Below are 13,792 nucleotides of genomic sequence, written 5' to 3'. Positions count from 1 at the left end.
ATTTGAACCTTTCCATCTAGAGTGTTTATGGGCGACTAGGGAACTTGGATAAAAAATATGGCAAGCTTTATCAGCTATTTGGCACATTCGATGATCAAAAAGAGACTACAGAAATCTACATTTTAATTGGCATTCTAGAAAACAATAGCTAATGCATTGCAAGGTCTGCAACTAAAAGGCGTAAAGAGGAAAACAAGGATAAGCTAATTGCATGAGCAAGCCGAGCAACTAGCAGTTATCAAAAGAAACAATTAGATTTCAGCAGAATACTACTCGTATTAGATTATTATATACAAAATACAACATTTAATGTTTAGTCGATTCAACTTAAATTATGGTTGGCATAGTTTAAATCGTATAGATCTGGATAATTTCAACAGAATGAAAAATGTAATTGTCTATACAAATCCTATTCATAATATATGTAGCAGCTCAAAGAGTGAGCTTACCCAAATTCTTTGCATTTCTGGAAATTCCATGGCTTGACCCTCTATCTTCTTGCTCATCACCAGGTAGAGCCCTATAACATGAAGAAGCCTCTTCTGTATCTGAAGCTCCAGGCCTTTCAGTCAAAAACTGCTCCCAGAAGTGGTCATTTACTCGGGCAGGTGCAGCAGGAGTAGGATCCTGGTTATGACTCCGAGTCTCTTGTGATGATGACGAATTGGCAACATTAACAATTGGATGATTGTTCTTTGAAGCCACCCCCAGTCCATCTCTATTACTACCGCTGGCATCAGGTTTTGTTCCTTGAGATCCACTAGCATCCACGTCCATATGGGTTGCTCGACTTGAATAGGCATTTTGATTGAGTTGTACAGGGGAAGAAGCTAATGAAAGATTCAACTGGCAGCATATCGCATCACATTCTTCTGCTGACACCATGTTTTGCTGCGAAGACGGCAAACCTGAACATTCCTTTACTCCAACTTTGTCCGACAATGAAGCATCCATCTTAAATCCCAGGCATGTTCCAGCGTCTGACAAATCGAAAGTTTCTGTGGCAAATGGCAGTGTACATATACCCAATTCTGAATCTTTTGGGTCTGTCCCAGATGATCTCCTTGTTGGACTTGCCCAGTCTTCATTTGAGCTATGTGTACTATTTGAGACCAAATTCATCTTAGAAACAGCTGTGGACAGCTCTAGTTTAAGTTTATTCGACAAATCTTGCTGATAAATATTAGCAACCTCTGGTCTGCAAAAGCTTTGGTTGTCCCCAAAATTATTCTCCCCTGCTGGTAGGAAGTGATCGGATCGGGGCAACCGCCTCTTCTTGTTATATGCCGTGAGGTCCATAGCATCTATTTTCTGAGAAAGATGTTCAACAAAAGCAGGATTTTGAACTGCTTTTTGCAAGTAGGTAATTAGCTTCTCTTGCCTTTTCTCCATATCGCAAAGTCGCAGCGTGACATCTTCAAGTTGAGACTTTGCCGCACAATGGTGCATATTGAAACCTGAAACTTTTGCATCAAGTTCATTTTTCTCACGACTGAGCTTTTCCATCTCTTCCTCAAATGCTGCTCTTTCTGGATCTGGTGGAGGATGACTGTGGCTATGGACGGGCTTTCGCCGGTGGATATTTTTCAAGAGATGCTTCTTATCTTTTATAAAATCATCATTCGCAAATTCCCATTTTTCTGGGTCAATCTTCCGAAATCCCTGCCAAAAAAAATTAATGTTCCATGTTCAGCCCACCTGACATGATTAAATTAGCCTTAAACCAACCATATTCAGGCTCTTATTTTCAAACAAGCCCTTAATTTAACAAAGAAACTTGAAAGTTGAAATAACAAGGAGTAACAAGGACCAACAGCTATGTAATCGGAAGACACCTCCAGCAGTACACTATTACGAAATCAGAGCAGTGATAGGTCATTCACCTTGAGTGTAATGAATAACGATACTTCAGAAGCAGATTCTGAATCACGAATTTCACAATCCAAATCAAAGGTTGACATGTCAAATAAAAGGATGGGGATCAGTATCAGGATTGACTACATCCGGATTTCAAATTAAACAGCTAAACAGCTCCTAAAATCCAAACATAGTCCACACAGAGTCACAGACCCTAATGAGTAAAAATCAACTAATTTCACAGTCTAAGATATCCAGAATCTGTACAAGCAATCAAATTCTCATCACTCACAATCATTACGACCCATTTCTTAGCTCAGAATCTCAGATATACAAAATCATAAAAAGGCTACGCATTAAATTTACCATCATTCACAATTATATCAACCCATGTCTTAGCCCAGAGTCTCAAATACATGAAAAACTAATTGTTAAAGAGCCTCTCGTGAAGCTCATTCAAGGATCAAGCGAAAGCAGTGTAAACCCTACTAGCACAGAATGTAATGTACGTAGTACTTAAAAACCTTTCACTACACCAACCACAAACCACCTACCAACCTATACTATCTTTGATTCAGTAATTGTTTCACAGAACTTGTCTGAAACATTTGAAGCCGGGGCTGATTCAGTAATTGTTTCATAGAACTTGTCTGCATTTTGTCTAAACTTAATAGACATGACACTTGAGGTGGGAAACTCTCACGTACGGTTCTAAGGGAAGGAATTGACCCTCCTATTCAGACCAGGGAGAACAAGCCATTCGACAACTCAATTAATCGGGTGATCTTTTCCCCTACTATGGATCCCAATACCTCCTCCCATAAACTAAACATCCATAACACCAATTGCTACACGAATACCGTTTAGAACAAAGTTGTCTTTCAATCAGCCTATTAATTCTTGAACTAATCTTACAATCAAGCAAGTTCTTAAATTCGCATAGATAACCAAAAGTTCAGTACAATGACACAATCAACCCTTCAACAACAACTATCAATATAAAAAATCATCATAAAATTCATAAGAACTTGAATAAAAACTACAAATTTCCTCAAAAACGATTCAAAAACGTACGATTAAGCAAATTAATCAACATCATCCTACTAAACAAAACAAATACTACAAAAGTCCTAAAAAAATGAATCACAAATAAGATTAACGCAAATTAATTAACATCATCATAAGAAACAGAACAAAAACTACAAATTTCCAATAAGATTAAGCAAATTAATCAACAAAAACATAAGAAACAGAACAAAACTTTCAAAATTCGACATAGTTGAATCAAAAACCTAAAATTAAGCAAATTAATCAAAGTAGAAAACGAAAAAAAAATTGAGAGAAAATTACGTAAGTGTTGAGCTGACGAATGAAACTGGAGAAATTGCTATGCTTGAAGTAAGTAGGAAGCAAAAGCCTAGCAAATTCAGGAGGATTCCAAACGATGAAACTAGTGTTGGAATCACTCCAAGATACGATCTCGTTGGTCGACGGATCGTCTACCATGTCGTATGTCTTCAACAGAAACGGCGCCGGACCTCCGCCACCGCCGCCGCCGCCGCCATTGCCGGAAGTTGAGGTTTCCATCGCTGAAACTGTGGAAGATCGAGGAGAGAGAAAATGAAAAAGAGTGGTTGTTGAAGAAATTGTTTTTTTTTTTTTTTTTTTAATTTTAATTTTTGTGTTCAAATTCAAAGTTGTCGATTTTGACTTTAGTTGAGGACAAAATGGTACTCCGTAGATGTTAAGTCAAAAGTTTGAATATATATTTTTTGGGAAATTCTCTTTGGTGAAATCTAAGTTTTTCATTTTCTAAGTGGTAAACATTCTTAAATTTTATTATCAATGGTAAACTTAAATTATTGCTTACCATTGATAAGTGTTATTTCCTTAACTATAGTTAGTTTTTTATTTTTAAAATTATATTGAAAATATTAAAAAAAAAAATTAAAAAAAAAACCAACCCCTCCTCCAACCCACTACCCGGCCCCCTCCCCCAACCCAGCCCCTTGCCGGCGGCCGGAAACCGGCGAACTACCTCCACTAACTCCGGCGACCCCTACCTCCTCCCTCTCCTCTACCTATGACACCTCCACACTCCCCTAAAACCCAAACCCATTTCCCCGACATGAACCAACAACTCCCTCGAAAACCACTTTCCTCCCCACCGCCGGTGTCCAGACTCTCAACCCCGCACCGGCGAACCCAAACCGCCCCTCCCCCTACCATCTCCACCCTCTGAAACACCACGTCGAACCCCAAAATTAACAGCCCCTAAATCGATTTTTAGGGCTTCGATTTTGGGGTTCTAAGGTTTCGCGTGGTGATTTTTGGCCGAGCGGTGACGACGTGGGCCTGGGTGAGGGGACTTGGGCTGCCGGCGAAGGGGATTCGGGTCAGACGTCGGTGGTGGCGAGGAGGCTAGGTGGGTGTTGTGGGGAGGCTGTTGGGCTAAGGTGGCTCATTAGTGGGGGGTTAGAGGTGGTGGTTTGGGAGATGTCGGGATGGGTCAGAGGTTTCGGGTCAGACGTCGTCGGCACCGGGGGTTTGGTAGGGGTGCCGGCCGCCGGCAGGGGTAGGGGAGGCTTGGCAGTGGGTGAGGGAAGGGGTGGTTGATTTTTTTAATTTTATTATAATTTTAAATTGTTAAAAATAATTAAAAACCTAACTATTGTTAAAAAAAACCTAACTATAGTTAAATTTTTAATAAAATATAATAATTAATGTCATAAGTAATAAGTACAAAAAGTTAGAGTTTACCAAAAATAATTTTATAAAACTTTGTTTACCACTTAGAAAATGAAAAAGTTGGAGTTTACCAAAGTAAATTTCCCTTATTTTTTTAATGCATTTTGATTTGTACATTTACAAAGACGCAATAATTTTGATCATTCCCTCCGTCCCTAAATACAAAGCCCTTTTTGGTTTTAGCGCGGGTTTTCCTCTCTAAAACACTATAGGTTTTCCTCTTTCCAGATTAGAGGTGAAGTGGATGATTCAACCACCCAATTGCCCTCCTTGAATGTCGTGGAGTTCATGCAGAACACAGTGAACTCTCCTTATTTTTGTCCAAAAAAGTCGTTAAATTTCCAAAACTAAAGGCTTCCATGCTTTTGGACCACTTTTGGAAAAAATTTCCAAAATTGAAGAGAATATATGGCTTATCCCTCAAGGCCATTTAAAGTAGTTTGAAGCCATAACAAATATTTCAGCAGGTCTATAATAAAGTCATTAGAATGAGGCCCTGTTTTGATACGATTATTTTCAGTTCAGCTCTAATAAGTTAAGTTTAGTTCAATTCAGTTTAGTTCAGCTCCTAATTTCCTTCTCTTATAAAATATTCAGTTCAGTTCAGCTCTAATCAGTTCAATTAAGTTCAGTTCAGCTCTAATAAGTTAAGTACAGTTCAGTTCAGCTCAATTCAATCAAATGAGAACATGACTTGAGTATTGTTTATTAATGTGACTATTTCGGAGTTGTATTGCATTGGTAGTGAAAATTTGCAAAAGATGCATGGTTCTAAACTTCTAAATAGCAACTTTGGTATCCCGAGATCCTATTAAGGTGTCCCTCATTAGATTATCACTCATACCCACTCATTACTTACCAAGTTACCATATGACCATATCTTTATGTTGTTATTGATACATGCATGTATTACTATACAGTATAAATGAGTTGTTTATATATTCTATAAAATATATTAAATTCATTATATGTCCTACTTATTACTACTAGCTAGGTAGGCACCACGACACTTATAAGGAAATGACGAACTTCGAATAATTAGAACATACTAAATTACTAAGTGAAAATTTCATATGGATTTGAATATTTAATTATCATATAATAAAAAGTTAATCTTACTAATATTACACACACAAATAAGGAGTACATCATAAAGTCATATAACTAGCTAGTACAAAGACTACAAACTAAGTTACACATAATATAGAACAGGGCATTCTTTATTCTTCTAGTACATAGAATTGAAACTCATCTCACAAAAGCATAACAACAAAGTTTAGCCATATATCTTACATAAAACCTCATATAAATAATGAGTTTTATGAACAATGATCATCATAATGATGGTGGCCATGGTGATGGTGGTGATGGCCGTCGTGATGACCATGGTGATGGTGGCCATGGTGGTGATGATCATCATAATGACCATGATGGTGGTGATGATCGTGATCATAATAATCATGGTGATGACCACCATGATGACCATAACCATGGTGCCCTCCATGATGATAGTCTCCATAACCATATGGGTTACCACCATAGCCATATGAGCCTTGCCATGGTGATGTGTGTTGATGCCCATATCCCCATCCCCATGTCATATTATTTCACAATGTAATTATAATTATTAATTGGTTGTAATTTGGAGTAAGAAATTCGATCTAGTTTTTGTGGTGTGTAGGAAATATTCTTGTCTATAGTATGATATTTATAATGAATACGTAAGTGCATGAGATTAGTCGACCATATTGAGAATATAATTTTTGGTGTTACGTGTTATTCCCTTCAAACTACTTTATTCCCAAAGTTGCTAATGAAACTCTAAAGTATTGGATTCATTATTTCTTTGATAACAAAAATCTTGATTCTTATTTTTGGTTACATGTCTCATATTAATTAATAATAAGAATCTAGGCTTAGTGGAAGAAGAATAAGTTCAAGCCGCAAACATCTAGATAGAGTTTGTAGTGAGAAATTATTTATTTATTTATAATAAAATTAAAGCATATTGCATTTGGATATTTACATTGGAAATGATTATGTTACTTGTGTATGAAAGTCGTATATGGTGGATATAGCTTGTATGTTTGATATTTTAATTCATTAATCTACTAGTTGATTCATACCAAAAATAAAATAAATAAGGGCTAGTTTGGCATTATTTTTTGTTTTCAGTTTTCTGTTTTTTTGAAAACTAAAAACCAAAAACAGGAAACAAGAAAAAGGTGTTCCCACTTTTCTGTTGTCAGTTTTTAAAATTATCATGATTTTAATAAGCTTAAATAATTTTTGATTCATTATGTGACATATATAATATACTTTTAATAAGCAAAAAACCAAAAAACTAAAAACCACAGCGATGCCAAACGAACCCTAAATAAATAAATTTGTGAGCGATTTCCGTAAATAATGCTAAAATAAAAAATAATTCCGTATATATGTCAGTTTTAAAACTATTTCCCGTGATACCGTACACGTAGGATTAGTGTAGGGTTGTAAAATCCGAGGCTATAAACCGCTAATAACAATAGCGGATTTTATAAAATAACCGCTAATATCATTAGCGGTTCATTTATTAAAACCGCTAATGTCATTAGCGGTTTATACTTAAAATACTCGGTAACTTATTAGGCTTAATGTTTAGGTTCTTCAAATAGAACCGCTAATGGTATTAGAAATAGAACCGCTAATACCATTAGAGGTTCTATTTAAAGATCCTCTAACCATTACAAGTTCTTCATATAGAACCGCGAACGGTATTAGAGGTTCTTCAAATAGAACAGCTAATACCATTAGAGGTTCTATTTAAAGAACCTCTAAACATTACGGGTTCTTCAAATAGAACCGATAATGGTATTAACAGTTCTATTTGAAGAACCTCTAATACCATTAGCGGTTCTAATTTGTGTTGAACCGCAATCTTTATTAGCGGTTTATTAATAGCCAAAATACGAACCAAAAATCCGAGCCTACGTGGACGGTATAGTGGGAAATATTTTTTAAAGCAACGTACACACGGAATTATTTTTTATTTTAGCATTATTTACGGAAATCGCTCATAAATTTGTTGTCAAAGTTTTAAATTGTTGATCATAAAAAGTCAATTTCAGTTAAGAGAGTCCTTGTAGTAAAAACTTAAAGCAATCGTGAATGCGTTTAGGCTATAGTTCCATAAAATGTCGAGGATATAGAGTAATTCTCTCACGATACGACTCTCCACTAATTGCAATAAAGTTTTTTTGAGAAGAATTTGATTCTTTGAGTTTATAATGACGGTTGTACAACACTTTAGTCACTTAAAAACTTTTTACCTACTAATTGGACCAAAAATCTAATCATAAAAGTCACTGAAAAATATCATACTAGTAAAGGTATTATGAAATTGACAACATTATGTAACATACTATTATTGAGTTTTTTGAAAATGAAAAAAGGGAATTACATTGCTTTAGCAATTAAAAAGTGAAATAGTTGTTATTTTATTAAGATAATTTTTGAATTCAATATCGTACAATTGGTACAAAAAAACATGTATTTATATTCGAACAAACTAGTTAACTAGATGAAATTGTAGGACCGACGTCCTAGTTGGTCACAACCACGTTTGGTCACGACTGACTTCCTCCAGGGCACCAACTTCGTGGCCCACCACTCCGAACTTGGTTCTGATACCTTTGATAAATAGGAGAGCCACCCCAAAAGCTAGCTCAAAGGAAGGAGAGTCCATTGTCTTATATAAATTCCACATCAACCCCCCATATGACCGATGTGAGACTCAAGTGGAGTCAAGTCCCATACCTTGCAATCAACAGTTTTATAACATCTACAGTGTTTTTTAATGTATAATTAAAATAATTTATGTCTGTGAAAGATGCACTGAATTGAACCTTCTACACCGTATGCTCCTATCCGAATCCGTATTCATACCCGAATCCATATCCGCATGGAGGTAATTAAAGGATTGGACTTAGAGCATAGCAATGGGCTGTCTACCTCTCCAATAAGGGTGAAAGTTCGGTGTTCGGTTTGGATTATGGCCCAAACCGAAACCAAACCGAAATAATTCGGTTTTACATTTTTCAATCCAAATCCACACCGAATTTTAATTCGGTCCAAACCAAACCGAACCGAATTTCTGATTAGCAAACCGAAACCGATCCATAAACCGAATTTTTTACCAGATGCAAATTGAAGTATAAGAAAACTAAGCAATCTTTATAATTATAAACACAAAATTACACAAACTAAACTGAGAATTAATTACATACAATCAACCATTATAAATTTGTCCACCGATTAAAAAAGAAATTAAATAAATAAATCAGATCTTCTGCTTCATGCATTCCTTCAATAATTTGGCTCAAAACCTCAGATCTATTCATTTCCTAATATAATTTCCTTTGAGTTATAAAAAAATTAAATAGAAAAATAAAATCTTCTGCTTCTGCACCTCTTTACTAATATCATTTCCTTTGAGTGACTGACCAGAGAGGTAGTGGTGAGGAGACGTGGTGGTGATATGAGGGAAAACGAACAATGGAACACGAGCGGCCGGCGAACAACTTTGAGATACGTTGAGAGCACAAACACCGAAACAAGAACTGGTGGTGAGATACCTTAAGTGGACTTCTAGACTGGTGGTGGTGGACGGACGGAGTGAGGTGGTGAGGGAGAAAAGAGGGGAAATCTAGGGATTTGGTGAGGAAGGTGCCGAGAGAAAGTGAAAGGGAAATGGGAAAAGAGGGGAACAATTTAGGGTTTTGGATATATATATGTAGGAAAATGGGCTGGGATTAGTGGGCTTAATAAACTTCGATTCGGTTTTCGGTTTTTCGAATCCCAAAACCGAATCCAAACCGATATATTTCGGTTTCCAATTTTTCGAACCGATCCAAACCGAAAACCAAAAAAAACCGAACCAAATTGCTTATTCGGTTTGGTTTGGTTTGGTTCGGTTTTCGGTTTTTATCCAATTTACTTTCACCCCTAATCTCCAATACAATTAGCCCATAATTTTTTAAAGCCATACTAAAAGAGAGAGCTTACTTTATAGCTTACACATTACAATCCTCTATTTCAGCTGGGGTTTTCTGGTGAACAGCAAAAATGGCGGCAAATTCCGAGGTTAGCTTTCCTACTAATCATCTTCAAAGTTTTGTCTTTTATTGTTTCTGTAATCACTATTGTTTTCTTATTGTAATTAGAATACAGGGGTTAGATCGTTTCAGCTTTTTCAATCAGCTGATGAGAGCAAGAATAAACCCAATAATGGAGGATTAGGGTTTTTGAATTTCCCTGAAACCCCTCTTCCTCCTCCTCCCCCTTGTGTTGAAGTACTCCCTTCTGAGGTTTGTCAATTTTATTTTTGATTATAATTTTTTGTGAATTTTTAGCTATTTTATGGGCATTTTTTGTTTATAATTTTGTTGGGTATTGATATATTTAGGTATCTACTTCTGTGAAGTATACTGTTGAGAAGGTTGATTTGGGGGTTGTTACTTTGCTTAAGGTAAGCTTTATTTACTACGCATTATTTTATGTAATTGTTTTTACTGAATTGTATAAGTTGTAGAAATTGGAGTGTGGAAATTTATAAACGTTAATAACACTGATCGACACATGATTTTGTTATGCATTCCAAAGAGATACTGGAAAGTGTTGGAAACTTAATGTTGGTAACTATACAAAAGATGTATAGCCTAGTGATTTGGCATTTTGATTAGGAGGATAGACTCAATACACATTCTTTTCATGAACTTTTGTTGAAGAATTTTGTAGAACATGCTATTGTGAGACATTAAAAGGTAGTTAGTACTGGACTAGTAGGCGAAAAGGGGAAGAAATAGTTAGATAGTCTTCGAATAAACTTGTTTAAGCAATGGTTTGAGTAGGAGCTTTTCTTGATGTTTGATTCACTGTGACGATAATGTGTTTGAAAACTTGAAAGACACTTAAATCACCTATGTAAAGAAGATGACAGAGAATTTAAAGAACTCTTGATCAATCAACTTAAAAACTGATGCAATTTTTTTGTAAATTATTTTAGAAAACTGTTTCTATTAATTCTATTTATAAACCTTACATGTCTAAGCTCTAACCTTTGACAATTGACATGCTCCAAGATGATTGTACATAGGTCTTGCATAAAAACTTAAATTTGTTTATGATATTTTTTGATTAAAAGTTGTATCTTAATTTCATTTGTTGACAAGATATTTTCTTCTTCTTTCTTGGATAATAAAAGCCTTACATATTCTTTTCCGTACATTGCTTTTGACTTGTAGAATGAGAAGTGGGGAAGGGGCTGGGTAGAAAACAAAATTTGACGTGTTGATTTGATGTGCAATAAAGTTTGAACATTTTTCAAAAAAATTTACAGGGTCGGGTGAGTACACGAGAGGTTTTTGCATTGCCAAACTCTGATTTGGTTCCTGGGAAATATGAAGGTGTGCAAAGTTATTTACTTTTTGGTTTTCCTGTGACGCTTATATTATGATTTACTATATTATTTACTAACTAGCAATTGGTATTATAAATTATATATGGAGGACAGGAGGTCTTAAACTCTGGGAAGGCTCGCTTGATTTGGTGAAAGCTCTCCATTCAGAGATTCAAAAAGGGGATTTATCATTTGAAGGGAAGAGAGTCTTAGAGGTGGGCTTTTAATTTTCAGGTGATTATTTTTGTTTGTTATTTTGTATTAATGAGGAACAAAGAATGCCAAGGTTGGCTTTCTCTGGGGGTGGAAGTTCTAGCCTTCATATAGGTTTCACATAAATCATCTTCGTTTGTACTCTAATTATTATCTATAATCGCAAGGTCAATGGTAACCCATGACTCTAGATTATTGCCTGGGGGACTTGGGAAGATGCTCCTTTCCAATTTCCATCTAAAATTTTCACTTGCCTAAAGAGGCGCCATGGATTTTGGCAAGCAACCTCACGTATGACCTCCTTTGAGGTGTCATGTGTAAGTTTGGCTTGCATTATGTGGTAAAGGTGCATAGAATTTGGCCCTTCTTGATGGTATGGGTAATGCTTTGACCTTGATTGTAGCCTATAGGTAGTAGGCATGTGCTGATGATTCCTTAGCCTTATCCAATGTGAACAATTGTATAGCTCGAGCCTCGAAGTGATATCTAGATATGTTGAGATAACGAATTATCTTTTCAATTGGTTTTTTAATGTAAATGGAATTTAGCTTGATTTTTTCTTTTAATAATTTTTTTTTATTCCATGCCTTTTAAGTTTATAGTAACAGTGTAACCTTTGTTGTTTGTAGCTTGGATGTGGCCATGGGCTTCCTGGAATCTTTGCCTCCCTCAAGGTGAGCACGTTACTGTCTCACTGCAAAGTGTTAACTGTTTATTCATTGTCTCCCTGCCTCCTCCCTCTTATTTGCTCAGCTGTTCAAATTTATTCTTGTGTCAGGGTGCAGGTTCCATTCATTTTCAGGATTTCAATGTAGAGGTCCTAACATGTCTCACTCTTCCAAACGTGAATGCAAATCTGCCGTCAGGAACTAGTGTTGCTGATAATTGTGAACTTCGTTATTTTGCTGGTGATTGGGGAGAAGTGGATCGAATTCTTCCGCATGCTCATCCAGACAGTATTAATGCCACATCATCTGATGACAATCCAAAGACAGGATATGATGTGATTTTAATGGCTGAGACTGTTTATTCCATCTCCACTCTACAGAGCCTTTACAATCTTATTAAGAAAGTATGTTGTTAGTGTTTCTCTTTTGTATTTGCATTTTGCTGGGAAAAAAAGTTGTTTTTTCAAGACTAAACATAGTATGTACTACTGCAGTGTGTCAGCCGTCCGCATGGTGTTGTCTATTTTTCTGCAAAGAAGCATTATTTTGGAGTAGGTGGAGGATCAAGGCAATTCATATCTATTGCAGAGAAAGATGGTAGGTTTTTTTGGTTGCATGCCATAGGATCCTCAACATTGTCTTTCATAAATATTGAGAGATTAATGCATTAGGCATAAAAAGAGGGTTATTTATGCTGTCTACGATAGAAAAATCTCATGAAGTATATTTTTCCACGTTTTCTATATGTGTAGTATTGTTTGGTGGATTAATTAATACCTTTTCCGTCCTTTATAATTAAGCTTACTTGGAAATGTTATAAAGATTAAGAACTGTGGATAGAAAGAATATGCAAGAAAAAGCTTGGAGTTAGAGAGAGATATAGGAAGAGAGATTTTACTTGAAAAGAAAGGTGTTATGTTGATATACAATGGCCAATTTGGGCATTATAATATGGGACAAATGGAGATTTGGGCGTTTAATTCACAACTTACTAGGGAGTATCAAGAAGTTTACTGCAGAGATTCTGTTGCTTGCCATCTCTGACCTGTGGTTAATTGGCTTAATTTGTTGCTGACTGATGTTGCAGGTATGATGATAGCCAGCTTAATTGCTGAAGTGGCTGATGGCTCATCAAACCTCAGAGAAGTTTGGAAACTATCTTGCAAGTGAGCATGCAATTCAAATATTTCAGTTTGATGCTGGAACTAACCCTCAAAAAGACGGGACCAACTATTGAGAAAGCTTAGAGAAGAGACCGTTGTGGGATCTAGCTAATCCTTGTGGCAGTTGCTTTCTGGTTTTGCTGCAAAAACAAACTTGAAGCTTGCTATAATCTTGATCTTTGTTGCTGACATGTATGCCTCATATGATATGTTTGTTTTATTGGAGGGCCTTTTTTGTTGTTTCCGCCATGTAGGCAAATGTTCAGGAACTATTTGAACTTATGACTTGGAGTTTTTATAAGATGAATGGGGCTGTGTTTCTGATATTGCCTTCAGTTTTTTGCTTATATTCTTTGCCAGAACAGAACAATCTTAGAGGTAGTGAAATTATTGGTAAGCATTGTTACTTGTATTTTTTGGAAGTGAAATGAGGAGTCTATATTTTACCCGACTCAAAAACTTGATTAGAACCTGCCTAAAATCTTAGGTTTGAACACCATTTTGACCCTAAGTAAGAAGAAATGTATGAAAAATAGTTGAGCCAAAAGTGACCTGAAAATGGATCATGTACTATTTCATTAACAACCAAAGCCTTAATCTCGAAAAATTGATCTTTTGTATTGAACCCAAATATAACTGACCCAAAACCAGTTTGACCAGCTGATTTGATAGCAATGGTTAACACTTGAGTTTAAGCAAGCAAA

The 13,792-nt window shown here is 36.0% G+C and overlaps 2 protein-coding genes across 2 annotated transcripts; one reads left to right on the top strand and one right to left on the bottom strand.

Moving 5' to 3' along the window:
- Positions 1-256: 256 nt before the first annotated feature.
- LOC145583381 (heat stress transcription factor A-5-like) lies at positions 257-3,524 on the bottom strand. Its single transcript, XM_081640623.1, has 2 exons — positions 3,208-3,524; positions 257-1,662 (listed from the first exon to the last, which is right to left on the bottom strand). The coding sequence occupies exons 1-2, from the start codon at positions 3,442-3,444 to the stop codon at positions 433-435; spliced, it is 1,467 nt and encodes a 488-aa protein (XP_081496749.1). The 5' UTR covers positions 3,445-3,524; the 3' UTR covers positions 257-432.
- Positions 3,525-9,646: 6,122 nt separating this feature from the next.
- LOC145582587 (uncharacterized) lies at positions 9,647-13,382 on the top strand. Its single transcript, XM_081639565.1, has 9 exons — positions 9,647-9,729; positions 9,810-9,953; positions 10,052-10,114; positions 10,985-11,051; positions 11,159-11,259; positions 11,887-11,931; positions 12,036-12,329; positions 12,420-12,522; positions 13,013-13,382. Exons 1-9 carry the CDS (start codon positions 9,712-9,714, stop codon positions 13,093-13,095), a joined length of 918 nt encoding a protein of 305 aa, XP_081495691.1. The 5' UTR covers positions 9,647-9,711; the 3' UTR covers positions 13,096-13,382.
- Positions 13,383-13,792: the final 410 nt, after the last annotated feature.

This window comes from Chenopodium album, chromosome 15 (genome assembly GCF_948465745.1).
Source record: "Chenopodium album chromosome 15, dcCheAlbu1.1, whole genome shotgun sequence".
NCBI classification, from domain to species: Eukaryota; Viridiplantae; Streptophyta; class Magnoliopsida; order Caryophyllales; family Amaranthaceae; genus Chenopodium; species Chenopodium album.
This window is presented reverse-complemented; position numbering and strand designations above follow the sequence as displayed.